This window comes from Semicossyphus pulcher, unplaced genomic scaffold (genome assembly GCF_022749685.1).
Source record: "Semicossyphus pulcher isolate SPU_LCO1_2020_fin unplaced genomic scaffold, fSemPul1.0.p SCAF_6, whole genome shotgun sequence".
Lineage (NCBI taxonomy): Eukaryota > Metazoa > Chordata > Actinopteri > Labriformes > Labridae > Semicossyphus > Semicossyphus pulcher.
The window spans coordinates 12,943,322-12,959,536 of NW_027211737.1; the positions used below are offsets into that span (position 1 = coordinate 12,943,322).

The following is a 16,215-nucleotide window of genomic DNA, read 5'->3' on the forward strand; positions in this document are numbered from 1 at the left end:
AAGACCCCGTCCTATTGGTGGGATCCAGCGGGTACCTACTTATTTCCCCCCAACAGATTGCAGGTGGCAGAGCATCGAAAACTCTGAAGCGGCGTCCTCACTCCGGATGCCTTCTAATTAGACTTAAAGGCAGGACGGAGCATCGCAGGACCTGAAAGGGAATTCCGGATGAAGGCAGATGGTGAGGAGTCTCGTAGGGGGTGGAAGTGAACACTGCTCTGATAGAGAGGGTGAGAGAGATGGAAAACGAGAGAGGAGGTGCTGGGAAAGGTGGAGATGGAGAGGAGAGAGGAGGTGTTTGAACCTCAGCGAAAGAAGGTTCAGTTTACTCCTGCAAGGCCACTTTGACCCACGATTTTTGGCAAGATAGAGATGTTTAATCATTTATAGATACGTAAACTTCTTTATGCTTTCCTGCAAGATACAAAACAAAGACTTACGGAAACTCTTATTTTTTAAGGCAAAAGACAAAGAGAAGAAGAGACGAGCACTTCAGGATGATGGACGCCAGGTCTGAACTTTCCTTTGACATACACAGCAGATGGTAATTATATCTTTTTATCTTTATATATATCTTTTTTTTATTAACTGTCTGTCCTTAATTTCATCTCTGTAGAGTGTCAGGTGTGTGTCTTGGGGCTGATGTTTGCATGTTTCACTGTTGTAATCTCTGTTTTACAATCAATTTCATCATGAGCGCAAAATGTGATGATGAACCCGAGAGATGACAGCAAGATGAAAGCTTTGCCTTCATTTGTAAACAGATGAAAGGCTTCAAAATGATGAAAAATTACATTCATATATAAAATATTAGAGCTGGGCGGGTTTTGGTGCTGCAGAAGGAAACTACAGGGTCCTAAAAAGGCTGAAATGTTTATCAAACTACATGTTTTTAATGGTGGAGTGATTCAAAAGGGCCTGAATGGTATGAACACATGTGTCACGTACACACACACACACACACACACACACACACACACACACACAGGGCCTGGGTGGACCTGGAAACATAAGCAAGTCTTTCATGAGATCAGCCTCTACCTGAGCAATAAAGAGCCATCTGTGCTGTGAATAAACTGATGATGGCAACACACACACACACACACACACACACACACACACACAAGCACACAAGCACAAACTCAGGGTGGAGGGACACACAGAGAAATGCTTGTTTCTGTCACTTCCCACCTTCAGCGTCGTGGCACTCAGAGTGAATGTAAGGTCAGGTGATTTCTCTTTCTGTGCATTTCGTAGCAGCGAACGTAAACCTGAGCAACGAGGAGAGGGCGCAAAACATCAAGACACATCAGGACACAACGGACGAGGTTGGTTGGATCACTATAGTGACATTTCTTTCCCTATATTTCTGATTCTTTCTTTGACACTTTCTAGAGATAAAAAGCTAATCAAGATTCACTAAACGCAGGACTCTTTGCTGAAGTTGCACAATTAACATCAGATCTGTCTTCCTGCAAAGGATTTTTTATTTGCCCAATCAATAATTCTTGGTGAACAGTGGTTAAAACCTGAGGATACATAAATTTGAGGTTCTACTTAATTCCTTCACAGAAAATTATGATTATTTTATCTGACTTTTTTAAAGTTTTTGCTCCGTGGACATGCTGGTAGCAGATGGCAAAGTCTGTCGTTCTGTGTTTCCGGTATTCTGATCCTGACTGAAATATCTCAACAGTTACGGATGGATTACAATTAAATTTTGTGCACACAATCGTGTTCTCCAGAGGATGAATCACACTTAATTTGGTGATCCTTTGATTTTTTATCTCATGCCATTATCAGGCCAAGTTTCCATCTTTTTAAACATTTAGTCATGGAGAAACACCTTTAAGGGAATGACAGTCTCAGCTAGCCTATACTGATTTGTGTTAATTAGCGAATGTTAGCATGCTAACCCGCTAAATTAAGATGGTGCAAATGGTAAACACCAGTCCTGCTTGGCATCTGCAATGGTATGTTAGCATGTTGATGATAACATTTGGCTGCTATCATGGCTGTCGACTTGTTTGACCTCTTCAGGCCTTCAGAAATTCTGACAATTAAACAACCTGGAGAAGAAAAAGAAAAAATGTCCGTTAAACTGCTGACCATTTGTTTCCCTTACCTGTAATAAGGTGTCTTAAGTATTACTACTTTAAATTTAAACTTGTTGTCGCTGTAGGAGGTTCAGCTCTCTGGTGATGCTCGCTGCACTTATATGGGACACCAACATATCCATCCAAAATGTTTGGACACTCGTGAAGATGCTGCCTGAGGATGTGACGGATGGGACGTCGTGAGGAAACGAGAGGAAGTCTTCTTTAACAGCCATATTTTCTACTTTATGCTTTCGGAACTATGGGTTGCTCATCTTTTTGTGAGTGCATCTACATGTCACAAAAGTACAGCCATGACTTTATAAGCCTGAAGAGTGTACGGACCTTTTAAATAGACAATCCACCATGTTCAAACGGTGGCTCTTAGCGCTGTTGGCCCGTTTCGGCCTCATTGTGTTGGGCCTCTGCTGCTGTCTGTCCCTGTTCTACCTCCTGGCCTGCAAACCGAAGTCTCAGAGCGGCCAGCAGCCTGTGGTGTGGACTGGAGGAGCCACCAGCAAGGAGGGATACCTGGCCCTGTTGCAGGAGAGGGAGGACTCTCACAGACATTACATCAATAGCTTAACGAAGCAGATAGCCCAGCTGAAGGAGGCTCTCCAGGAGCGGACGCGGCAGCTTCAGGAGTCCCTGGAGAAAGCGAAAACAAAAGGGATTCTGCCTCAGGGCCTGGAGAGTCTGCACAAAACCCCGACACAGTCTGACCTCAAGGTAGGAAAACATAATACAGGAAAAGATTAAGAATAATTGATGATGACATAAATTAAGTTGACAATATTGACAGGGCTGTTGCCATAATTGAGGTTCATGCAACTTTAAATTAAGGCTGCAAGCAGAGTTTAACAGGCCCTCCACCTTCGTGCTCATCTAGGGATACTTAACATTTGAGATAGCTTTGAATATTCACGTGTTTCTGACAAGAAGGAGTTAACTGTCTCTTTCACTAATTGGAAATTTTATGTAAATCAGATATTGATGGGCCAGGAGGAGGTATGAACATGTTTTATGTTTGATTATTGGCATTAGTGTCCTGTGTGCTAAGTGTGATTAGATTGGACTACTTTTAGATCAATAAATAAATAAAGGTTTTAGCATTTATTCCCAGAAAAGCAGCTCAAGCAGTGTAAAAAAAAAACTGTGCAATGAGTAAGTAGTTGTAAATGTTACCTCATGTCGTCTAGGAGTTCTTTCGCACCCAGCTGAACCAGGCGGAGGTGAACTCAGGTGCAAAGCTGCCCAGTGAATATGCAGTGATTCCCTTTGACACTTTCACCCTGCACAGGTGAGTGGGACAGTCATTCATTTATAGAGCTATCAGGGACTGTTCAGGGGTAACCTTCTTCTGATGTCATGTTTAACCATTTTACCTTGTGTCACTCAGGGTGTACCAGCTGGAGACGGGGCTGACCAGGCACCCAGAGGAGAGGCCTGTGAGGAGAGACCGCAGGGATGAGCTCATCAGCACAGTGGAGACAGCTCTGCACGTCCTGAATGGACCTCAGCAGCACGCAGACAGCACCAGGCGGAAACACACATACTCCCCTTCAGACTTCCTAGAGGGTGAGAAAAATCAAATAATGTCTGCAGTTACAGGTGAGATTATGGGATCTATAAAATAAAGCGTTACCCACTTTGTTCTCCACTTTTGTCTGTCACTGTCGCAGGGCTAACTCGCACAGAGCGGGACAGAGGAAGCCTCTACGAGCTGATGTTTAAAGGCGACGGCCCGCAGGACTTCACACAGCTCGTGCTCTTCAGGCCTTTTGGTCCTATGGTGAAAGTGAAGAGCCAGAGTGTGGACACGCGCAGCATGCTCATAAACATTATCGTACCTCTTTCCAAGAGGTCGGACGCATTCAGGCAGTTCATACACAACTTCAGGTATCATTTGAAAGTGAATTAACAAGTTAGCATCCACTGGCAGCCATGGTGATTTTATCGTGACATAATTGATCTCAAACAATTAGGAAGTGCAGAGTGAAGAGCCAATATAACTCCTTTGCACCTCAGGAGAAAAAATGAACTCATGGATTTCAGATTCTGAATTTAATTCACCATGCTCAAATGCAGTAATACCACATACTACTGTGTTTCAGGATGCAAATGTCAAACATAGAGAATCATTATGATTTTAATGCTTCCTTCTTGTTTGGAAACTAAAAAGATAATGGACAGTAAAAATATGGAGGCACACTGGGCCATATTTCAAGTGAAAACAACCCGTTAGCTACCATAAGACAACAGCTAACGTGAGCCTTATCCCTCCAGATTTAAATGTTTCATTGTCTTTCAGTTGCTGATCAATTAGGAAGGAGTGGAGTGAATGATCTTTCAGATTCACTACTTTTATGTGATTTGCAACCTCTGATGAAACAGTACACCATCATTAGAGCCTTTGACCCTCCTACACTGACCATGACGTCAGATCGGCCTCCGTGTGAATATGTCTAGTATTTTTCTATCTGGAAAAGCAGTGCATAAAGTCGATAAAGTGGGGCCACCATGTTTATTTTAACAATTTGATTTACTTAATACCTCCATTTGTGTTTTTGGTTCAGGGAAGTGTGCATCCAGCAGGACGGCAGGGTTCACCTCACTGTGGTCTACTTCGGTCGAGATCAAATAGACCAGGTGAAGGCCATGCTGGACCAGACCACCAGGTAATGTCATGTTTAAGTTGAGGTGCAAGTATTGTCAAGTCTAAAGTTATAATAATCATGACCTGAGTTCAAGTTGTGTGACTTGTAACACCCATGCAATGACACGGATTTCTTCTTTCTTGGGAGTAGTTTAGCATAATTTACAGTTAGAAAAACTCACATTTTTCTCACACTGGTTCTCTGTGCAGGCCCTCATACAGCCTCTGCCTCAAACGACTCAGTCAGCTCTGTCCCTTTAAGAAACCCCGCCCCTACAAGCCCAATCCTTCTACTGATTGTCCAGGTTTCCGAAGCCTGCTGAGTCTGCACTTTGTGACATCACAGAGTGCAGTGTGTAAAAAAAACTGTGTGAAACCTGGCGTTCACAGCAGCCTGCAGACTGAGCTGAGAAGCCTGGGGATTACTCCAACATACTTTTACCTACAGATTTGAAACTTCACCCACGTTTAGTTTGGACATCCAACATTGTAACATTATATATATGTCTTAACATGTGAAACAGCTTAATACCTCCTCTTTAAGGAATTAATGTCAAGGCAAAGAGAGTTTGTGTGTATCACTGCAAGAATATATCGAAATGTGTTTCTTTTTCCCAGCCCTTTATAAAAAAGCGTCTGTGCTGCAGTGCAGATATTTGGGCCATAAGATTAAAAAACTGTAAGTGAGTGAGACTCGGTGTTTCACAGCTGTAGGCTGATAATAAACTAGTCTTTTAGACCCCAAGAGAGCAACACACACCCCTCTATCATGTACAGGCTGGGATTATAGGATCCTTCTCTACTTAAGGCTGTTGGGAGAAAAACACTGTAGATCCCTATTAATTATTGTTAACTATGTAATGAAATTTTATATCTGCACTTTGGCTGTTTTTTAATGATTATGCCCTTTAAACATTTCAAATTAAAAGACTCAGAAGCACCAGAGTACCTCATGAGTGTGATGAAACACAGATTGTCCCATGATGGCCTCCAGTCTTCTTCTTCTTCTTCTCCTTTCCCTCAGAGAGACTCGGTTCAGGGGCTTCACTTTGATCCAGCTGAATGAAGAGTTTTCTCGTGGACGTGGCTTAGACGTGGGCGCCAGGGCTTGGAGGCGAAGCCAGAATGTGCTCCTCTTCTTCTGTGATGTTGACATCCACTTCACCGCTGACTTCTTAACTTCCTGTCGTCTCAACGCAGAGCCTGGTGAGAGAGAGAGTATGGTTTCACCTCGGGCTGTATGACACATTTACACCGGAGTTTTTTTCAACATTATGCAACAATTTTACCACAGAGATTTGGTTAAATCCTGCCTTGATTCATACTCTGTTTCTACAAGAATTAACCAAATTAGGCAATTACAATACTGATAACAGTGACAATAAATTATCCATCACAGCTTTGTGTCTGCGGTCTGTTTCACTAAATCAATTAAAGCCTGTTTTTGTTCAATATTTATTGTTTCCTAAGTTGTTCTTTTTTACCCAGTGTGTGTTTTATAACAGGCTGTCCTTGTTGAATTTATGTGTCTGAAATTTTGAGCATGTCTGTTTTTAACTCTGTTTGTCTCTAGGTAAGAGAGTGTACTATCCAGTGCTCTTCAGCCAGTACAATCCATCCATTATCTACAGTAATCACACACTCCTGCCCTCTGTTCAACAACAACTGGTGGGTCAAAAAATTATATATGGCTCAATGAGTTTAAATGAATCACAGCCAATGTTGTATGACTGATTTCCGGCTGCTTCCTCTGTCTCAGGTGATAAGGAAGGAAAGTGGATTCTGGCGAGACTTTGGGTTTGGCATGACATGCCAGTACAGGTCTGATTTCATGAACATAGGTGATGAAAAAAACCCTCATTTTTAAATATTAAGCAATTAAATATTACTTTGACCCATCAGTTTTATCTTTTTGTAATTACCCTGACCTTTAACCTCACTCTGAGAAAGTCAGGTCAGTATAAAGCTAAGTTTAGTTTTAAGCTGTTCTCTGACCTTGTCCTTTTTCTTGGCAGGCGGTTTTGACCGTCACATCCGAGGCTGGGGGTTGGAGGACGTGCACCTGTACAGGAAGTACCTTCACAGTAAGCTGATGGTGATCCGCGCTCCGTCTCGTGGCCTTTTCCACTTGTGGCACGAGAAGAAGTGTGCAGACGAGCTCCCTCCAGACAAGTACAAGATGTGTATGCAGACCAAAGCCATGAGCGAGGCCTCGCACGGCCAGCTGGGGGAGCTGCTCTTCAAACGAGAGATTGAGCTACATTTGAACTTGAAGCAGCAGGCGAACAGAGGAACATCATGAAGAAAAGAGACAGTAAAGTTTTTAGTAACTGTTATGTATGTTGTTGCCATGATAATTTATGTTAACTGACATGAACCATTTCAGGTGCAAACTAAAAGTGTGTATGGACACATAAACTTACAAAACTGACATTAAAACAAATACTGATTTTTTTTGTGTTAATAAAAGAATGAACTGTATGATGTGTTGCTTAACTCCATGTTTAGCAGTTAAAGCAGAAACACTCAAGTGCAACTAATAACATTAACGATGATGACTGACGTTCAAGACATGATGTACTTACACCTGCGCCTGATAGGTCGAAATGTCTGCAGTGGACAACTTTACTTTTACCAAGCATCAAAGGAACACAACTTAACCTCACCCCAACTTCCTTCATCTTGTTCCCTAATATGTGCCAAGAGAAACCTAAACCACTTTAATCAAACACTGGGGCGCGTGGCCTCTTAATCCCTCATCAGGTGCGTCTAGACGTTGCGTCAGGTGTGGCTCACAGTTTTCCCCTTGAGTCTGATTATTCATTTGGGAAAGAAGTTTCACAATAATTAGCATGTCAGTTGAATTTACGTTTGGGTGGGTGTCTATGTTACCTTTCTATAGCATTATGGCAAACTAAAGTGGTTTTTAAGTTATTCAACTACACTATTTAAGTCATTCAAGTCTTTAACTTAGTAAAATTAGCAATGACATAGTGCCAAACACTCATTACATGTCAAATTTCAGCAACATAAAAGTTACTGAAGAGAAACTAAGCTTTACTAGCAAATTAGAAGAAGCTAAAATAGATGCGGGGAAACAGCCCTGTGAGTTTTAAAGCTATTAGATCACATTATTGGATTATTATAATTGAGTAAGTAAGCAGCATTTTAAAGTTGTGGTTGTCAGAGTGGAGCCAGTTCTTACTTACTGGTGATTTATGGTTAGAGTGAAAGTACAGCATTTCTCTTAATGCAGAAGTATGTAGTATGATCAAAAGTATATTGTCAAGTTAAGTACAAGTACCTTAAAGTTGCACTTTGCACAATTTATTTAATGCCACTTTTTGTATCATAGTTTTACTCTACTAGTAATTTGTGACAGGGATTGTAGTTTACTTTGCTGATTAAGATATTTTACATTAGTCCACAAATCAGCACCTTATACAATAAGTAGCATTCTTGTAGATTAAACTATCTAACAGGATTTAATACAATAGTTAAAATGCTGCTTACATTCAACATAATGATAAAATAGTTTAAAATATTAGTTTAACAATAATTTTATGAAACATTTTAATATTACTTAAAGTAAATGTTACTGGTATATCTTATTTGCATTTATTTAGACAAGGTCTGAAATGTAAGAGTGTTTGGATACTTGTTAAGGAGTATTGGTACAGCTATTACTGTTAGTAAAGGGTCTCAATACTTCTTACACCAATGCCTCACTGTGAAAAGGTGAAGGCTGCAATACACGTTGAATCTAACATTGTGACTTTGACAAAGTAACCTGACCCCTTACTTAAAAAATCTAAAGCTAACGGTATGACTTTTAGGCTCTAAATCACTTCACCACTTCACACAAACACAGTATACAAACATGTATTGAATTACTACACTGGTTTGTCTAATCTATTTGGTGTATCGAGTAGTAGGTAGTAAACGCTCTTCTATTAATAGTGAGTGATACAGATTTAACCCCATTACCTCTGCGGTGGCACGCAGCGGAGGGAGGAGCAGATCTGCATCGGCAGACAGCTGGCGTAGTGTCAACACTGGCACGCGATAGGCCCGAATCTGATATTTCCACTTCCGTGTTCTGTGCTGCATTCAAATACACCTCTGAAATTCAATACAATATTCAATCATGATTTCCAATGACAGATAGGTTCCACAGAAAATCATAGTTTTAATTTTATAATAAAAAAATGTAAATAAAAACATGTAAAGAATAAATTTCTACCACTGAACCTATCAAATCAGTTGAACAAATCAGTTGAATAAATCATGACTAATGACTATGACTATATAAATAAAGGGACATCACCATAAATTCAATATTTTGTCCAGCGCCATTTCTTTCTGGAGACAAAAGTTATCACATTTGGGCTAGAGGGTGGCACTGGAGATGAGGGAGGGGTTGGCAGACACCATGTTATCAAAGTTATTCCCTTATTTAGTCTGTGCCTGTGACTAATTCAGTAGCTGATAGGGTTGGGCAATATGACAATATATATCGTTAAAACAATATGAAAGTATCTATCGTATGTGTTTTTCTATATCGTCTCTATTGTGATGTCACAAAACCAGCAGCTGAACTGCTTTAAGGAAATTTGAATGTCATTTTGACAATGCTTTACATTCTACTCCTTGCACGTGAGAGTGAACCTGAAGCGAACCATAGAGGGAGGCGCTGTTTATTAACATGGACATTAAAGTGCAGAAAATGACTCGGGCTCAGCCCAAGCGAAAACGGAAACTCAGTACTTAATTCACACAGGATTATCCAAAAATAGGCTTATTATTATTATTTCTTATGTACTCATTATTTCTTAAATTATCAGAAAACATGCTATATCTTGATATATATCGTTATCGAGATATGAAAAATCCTATATCGTGATATTGGATTTTGGCCATATTGCTTAGCCCTAGAAGCTGATACCAGCTAATTACAACTAACATACTAATAATATGATACAAGATTTTTACTTACTGAAAAAGCTTGAGCACAGACTTCATGGACGGTCTGTAAGTTCAATAAACAACACAGCAAGACAGATTATTTGTCAGCAGATCAGCAAACACAGCTGAGAGGTCAAGTAGGCTACAGTGATTTTTAGCTGTGTTTCTGTTTAACAGACAGCTAGCAGCACCCAGCTCTCTTGTAAAGCGACCATGCCCCTAATTTTGCATAACTTTAAGCCTTCATGTTATTACAAAGGGTGAGTTGAATAAAAATTCACCCTCTGTACGGTTGTCATGAATAAAGAAATTAAGCGGCCACACGAGGAACTGCAGCTTTTGGCACTTCCGCGTTGGAATAATTTCTTAGCTCGGTAGGTTGCCGCTGGAAGCTTCTTTTCCCCAGCTGTAAGTAAAGGCAGCATTAATCACAACGGGAGAAGAGCGCTCGTGGCCGCGCCTCACCGGGTTGTTAGTCATCTTATCTGAGGACAGGACGGTATTATGAGCTGAAGAAATCCTGCAGTGTTATGATGGTTTGTGAGCTGTTTAAAGGGTGAGAGGCTCCTTACGTGTGTGGTGGTGTTAGCTTAGATTTAGCTTTAGTTTTGTCTTTTTGACTTAGAGTATAACTATTTTTCTTTTTACTGAACCCCCTCAGTAGTTTTAGCTTATCGGACAGTCCCGAAGTTGTTGTTTTGTGGCAGCACAATGACACTGGTGTATTTTAATTTTGTACTGGAATAGCGACACATGTTCGGCAGATAGGCTGCTTCTCGTGTCCACAAAAAGCAGCCAGGACCGGACATTTTTTCCAAAGACAGAGAGCAGAAGAAGGAGACGCAACATGTTTGAAGCTTCAGGGATCCCTCTCATCGTGCTGGACTTTACCTGCCTTATCCTCGGTACGTTAATCTCATCCTCCTCTGCATGTCAAACCAACCTTTTAATCCGCTTTGTTTATTTAGCACCAAATTTCAGCTAGTTACACTTTTTAACTTAAATTAAAAGACTCCAACATCACTGCTCCTCTGTAAACATATAGTAGAAGCCAATCCATTCACATAATTTGCATCAACGTCATATAAATACACGGGAAGGCTTGTGGTTTAGGGAACTAGGCAGGAAGACGGAAAAAAGTGCGACAAGTCCCACCCTGTGTGTGTATGTGTTTTTTCCAAGCAAAGCTGTATTTTTAGCTCAGTGTTTGGAGTGTAATCACAGCACAGAGACATACTGCAGGACTGCTGAAATGCTGCAGAGATACTGCAATAATAAAATAATAAACCTTTGAACAGGCTGGGACACACAGCAGGTTGAGAGCTGCCATATTTGATTAGGATATAGATGTTTATTGGCACAAGAAGCTCCAGAAATCTTTCCTGTGGTTGTGTGTGCACTCAGTCACTTTGCTTAGTCAGACTGTCTTGTGGTCGGCCCGTGCTGCTGACTGTGCATCCATCCTGTCATTTATTTTGTGAGCCTGCAGCAACAACCAATTGGAAAATCTAAGTCAGATTGTGTCTTCTGTTTTGCAGTATGTTAAAGGTGCTCCGATAAAATCAGTGTTATAAGAAGTATTCAGGTCCTTTTCTTAACTAGAAAGAAGGACTACCACAATGTACCAAAAACCTCTCACGTAGATGGTTTGCATTAAAATCTGTACTTGTGAAAAGCTGCAAAGTACTGAAAGCAAAGTAAATACCCATTATGTAGAAAAATGTCCCCTGTCATTGTTATATAATTATACTTTATTACCCGGTCATTATCGGTGGGGAAGCATTTTGTACATTTGCCCTGTTGTAGTTGGTCAATGTTTAACCACTTTATGCACTGTGTTGTTGTTTAATGTATAACAATTTATTTTAAGCTAACATAAGTGGTACTTGTGCTCTCAAATAACTGTTGGAAAGAGTAAAAAGTACAGTACTTTTCTCTTAAATGTAAAATAGAGCTTTAAATCGATGTAACATGCAAGTAATGTACTATCTTACAAGTACAGTTCTTGTAGTACTTGTAGTTACATCTTACCACTTTTTAAAACGGAAATTCAGTCTTTTTCCTTGTTGCATAAAAGACAATAAATATCATATTAGCATTATATGTATAGATGGGAAACAGTTAAATTAACAGTACACAAATTAAAATATCTTGCTATCTGCTGTCTTTCTGTACCTGGTTCATGAGATACTGTCTTCAATTTTTCACTAAATTTCTTAAACTTTCAATACTTATTACACTTGTGCTCCCTTTTGTCTTGCTGTTTATATTTTTGTAAGAGGAAGAAAAGAGAGAATCCCTTTTTGAAGGTTAACTGCGTGATCAGACGGCTGTAATTTGCTCTGCAGTAGGTTTAAACAAACAGGCCTAAACAAAGCTGATAGCTCATTTAGTCAGAAAGCCTCATTGCCAGTGATCGTACTTGGAAGAACGCCCAGAGTTGCATTGCTGACTTCACTTTAGCCTTCGTTCCTTTTATCACAGTTAAGTTTTGTTAAGATTGAACAGAGAGCGAAGGGAATAAAGAATGTGAAACCAAAACAAGTCAAAACATGTTTTTATGTGTTTTGGGTTTTAATCCCCAAAAAGAGCAACATCAAACCTTCATTCTTCCTGTAAGACTCGCAGCTACAAAGATTGTGTTACTACTCCATGTCTCCTTGAGTCTCATTTTTACAGGATTGCTCTGTCGTAAGTCAAGGCCTCCAGCGTGAATTTACTTATTGTGTAACTTTATGCTCTTGAAGGCACCTTTTTTCTCTGCTGCTGAATCAAACCCACAGAGTCACCGGCTTTTCTTTAAGGAGGGGAAATGCCCGTGTGGTTCAAACACATCACGTTTCTTAAGACTGAATCATTTTATTTGTGTAATAGTAGAAGTTCCTCATCAGTCTGAGTCACCTGGGTTTGTTGCTGCTAATGTCCGTTATGATTATATAAGATGTGACTCAGTCATTGATCTGCCTCTTTGTTCATTAATTCAACAGTTGGACTTCCATTCTTCATCCTCACTCCTCAACACAACCCTTTCAAACGGGGTTTCTTCTGTAACGATGAGTCCATCAAGTACCCTCTCAAAGAGGACACCATATCCTACCAGCTGCTGGGAGGAGTCATGATCCCCTTCACGCTCATCATCGTAAGATGTCACAGCAGAAAGACTCCCATCTTTTCATTTGATTGACATTGACCCCATGTGACCTTTTGTTTCTTTTCTGTTGCAGATCGCCTGTGGCGAGTGCCTTTCTGTGTACCTGTCTCGCATCAAGAACCAGTCTTTGGGGACCAAGTATGTGGCCTGTGTCTACAAAGTGGTGGGGAGCTACGTGTTTGGAGCTGCTGCCAGCCAGTCTCTGACGGACATAGCCAAGTACTCCATCGGCCGCCTGAGGCCAAACTTCCTGGCTGTGTGCAAACCGGCCTGGGATCGAATCAACTGCAAAACCGGAGGATACATCGAGAACTTCACCTGCACTGGAGAAAAGTTTCTGGTAGATGAGGCCAGGTAATGGTGGTGCTTATTTTTTGTGAAGGGAAATGAGACCCTAATTACTGTTAGTTTCAGCTAAAACCTCACAGATATAACTGATATATTCTCTCCTTCAAATACATCTAAATTGTGTGATAGTCAGTGTGATGATGAAAAAGTAAATGTGCAATACAGCTATGTTTGAAGCTCATGAGAGGCTTTGAGTGGCTGATCAAAGAAGTATTTGCAAGTATTTGTCGTCCTTGGCCATTAATTAAAAATGATTGATAGGTACAAAAAAGTTGTGCGACTCCCAAGAGACAGGTTAAAAGAGAAAAGTCAAAAATGCAGTGGTGTGAAATATCTGACCTTTAGTCCCTAGTGGGGGTCAAGTTCCAAAGGTTATATCTTTTAAATCGTAAACTTCAAATAAAGTTCAACAAAATAAGATAAGATAAATCAATCTTGCCATGTAAATGTAAGCATTGTAGCACCAAAGGAACAAGAACAGTTGATAAGTGAGTCACTATAAAAACTTTCAAATCCAAAATGCATTGTGAACATATAGTTTTTACAAACTAGCCATAAAAAAATAAAGAAAAGACACTAAATACACCAATATTATATACAATAGTTATTATTAATGTTGCATGTTCTCCCTGTGCACGCACGGGTTCTCTCCGCCTTCCTCCCACAGTCCAAAGCTCATGCTAGTTAGCTTAACTGCTGACTCTAACATCGCCCGTAGGTGTGTGGTTATACTGTTTATGGTTATCTGTCGCTATGTGTCAGCTGATTAACTAGCGATCAGTCCAGGGTGCACCCCACCTCTCGCCCAATGACAGCTGGGATAGGCTCCAGAACCCTGTGACCCCGAACAGGATTAGCGATACAGATAATGGATGGATGGATTAAAGAGTGTAATAGTGTCTTTTTGTTAGATTCTCCCTACCTGGTAGATCCATGTCTGTCTTATCATGTGCGCCCATTTAAGGTTTTTCATTATAAATGTGTACTCTCAAAGTATAAGTTCAGATAACCTAAAGATAACAGTAAGGTTATTTGTCATAAAAAGTGACTTGATTAATTTGATTGTGCCTAATTTAATTGAGAATCTCTTTTGTTTGTGTTGCAGATTGTCCTTCTTCTCCGGTCATTCATCCTTCTCTATGTACTGCATGCTGTTCCTTGTAGTAAGTACTTATTTAGTACTTCAGATATATCTGAACGCACACTGTAAATATTTTCTTTGACAATACAAACGGTAGGTATGACTGTGACTGTTTCTAATATATTCACTGTCTTTCCTCTGTCTGGTGTAGCTGTACATTCAAGCCAGACTGAAGTCCAAGTGGGCGAGGCTCCTGCGTCCCACAATCCAGTTCTTCCTGATTGCCACTGCTGTGTATGTGGGCCTGTCCCGAGTGTCAGACTACAAACATCACTGGAGTGATGTGCTCGCCGGCCTCCTTCAAGGGGGTTTAGTGGCCATTTTTACAGTAAGTTTCCTCTTCAGATAATAAAAGACAGAACTCTGGTCCACTTTGATGTTTTTATCTATCTTCATTGTGCAAGTAAAAGAAGTTTAAATTTTGTCGCCTATTTCTTTTTGCAGGCGTTCTGTGTGTCCAATTTCTTTGAACAGCCAGTGGACCCGGTGGTGTCGCAGGAGGAAGAAGCCTCACACAGCAGTTTACAGGAAAACCCTTCCAATGGGAACCACTACGGCAGCACTGAGTGAATCTGAGGCCTCAGAGACAAAACTGTAAAAGGATTGTGTCCAAAAATATCATCACGGAGGACCGAAAACACCAAAGAACTGCAAGTGCTTGATGTTGTGTTGGCTGGCTGTTTCTGTGCATTCCTTTCAGGGCAGCTCACCCCGTGTAGCAGACGCTGCAGTCTCAAGGCTTTGGCTGCTACCTTTGATGTGGCTGCTAAACTTTAATTACAGGAAGAAAAGTGCACTACAGAAGACAGAAGTTGCACTTTACTGAGATGTAAAGACGCAGACGTTTTACAGAAATCCATAAAAAGCATAATTCAGGTTATTGAGGAATTACAAAACAAAATACAACATGGTGAGTTTATCTTAGGACACATTTCTTTTTACAGTGTGAGCTTGTTGGAAATGTGTTTTTTTAGAGAATATTGGTCTGCTGTTGCTAATATCATGTATGAATGAAATTCCTTTTGCTCAGAATATAATGAGCGTCTGTGTGCGCACTGCAGTCAGGCTGGCAGGGAGCCTGGCACCTGTGAATACGAAAACCTGGACTGTCCTTAAACTTAAGATTGAGACTGAACTCAAAAATTATTTATTTCATGTTGATTTTTGCCTTAGTCAGATTGCTGCTACCTGCTGTTATGTCTCCAAGTAATCTCATGGATATAAAATACAATGCATTGTTGTTTAATTTCTATTTCTTTTTTTTCTTTTTTTACAGTTTGTATGATGCTCTTTATGTTATTTGTCCTTGTGGAAGGCTGGAAGCTTTAAACAGTATTGTTTAGAGAATTTCTGAGAAAATAATGTTTTGACGAATAAAAAGAGCTCTGTTTTGCTATTTTGTGATAAAGGAGGGAAATGATTCCTGCGTGTTTGGTTTCTAGCAAATGTCTGATTTGTCAGCATGAGGTATAACATCAAGGAAGAGAAACCAAGAGGGTGATTCAGAAACCAAATTGTCTGATGAAAGCAGACCTGAGAGAAACAAGAAAGTGCTCTGGGTGTGTCATTTCGCTGTCTGTGCAGACTGACCATAGAAACCACAGGCATGCAAATGGACTGAAGACACTTGAAAAACATGTTTGTTTGATGTCCGGGTGGTATCGTGAGTACAGAGGTTAAGCACCACTCAGCACATAAACAAGCAGACTAACACTACACCAAAGGGAAGTTCTGTTAGCACACAAGCCTGATCCTGCAAATGCCCGAGTTCAGGACATGTGTAAGAGTGTAAATCCAATTACAGTGAGAGAATGAGGCTTAACAGAAATGTAACACACAGGGACAGCTATAAACCACA

At 40.5% G+C, this 16,215-nt stretch overlaps 2 protein-coding genes across 2 annotated transcripts; both read left to right on the forward strand.

Annotated features, from left to right (window-relative positions):
• Positions 1-2,462: 2,462 nt before the first annotated feature.
• Positions 2,463-7,212, forward strand: LOC138610392 (chondroitin sulfate N-acetylgalactosaminyltransferase 1-like). Its single transcript, XM_069683144.1, has 9 exons — positions 2,463-2,825; positions 3,296-3,396; positions 3,496-3,674; positions 3,779-3,995; positions 4,673-4,774; positions 5,777-5,958; positions 6,326-6,420; positions 6,512-6,593; positions 6,768-7,212. The coding sequence occupies exons 1-9, from the start codon at positions 2,463-2,465 to the stop codon at positions 7,052-7,054; spliced, it is 1,608 nt and encodes a 535-aa protein (XP_069539245.1). The 3' UTR covers positions 7,055-7,212.
• Positions 7,213-10,203: 2,991 nt separating this feature from the next.
• Positions 10,204-15,777, forward strand: LOC138610259 (phospholipid phosphatase 1-like). The gene is made up of 6 exons (XM_069682985.1): positions 10,204-10,622; positions 12,705-12,856; positions 12,942-13,222; positions 14,322-14,379; positions 14,509-14,685; positions 14,802-15,777. Exons 1-6 carry the CDS (start codon positions 10,565-10,567, stop codon positions 14,925-14,927), a joined length of 852 nt encoding a protein of 283 aa, XP_069539086.1. The 5' UTR covers positions 10,204-10,564; the 3' UTR covers positions 14,928-15,777.
• Positions 15,778-16,215: the final 438 nt, after the last annotated feature.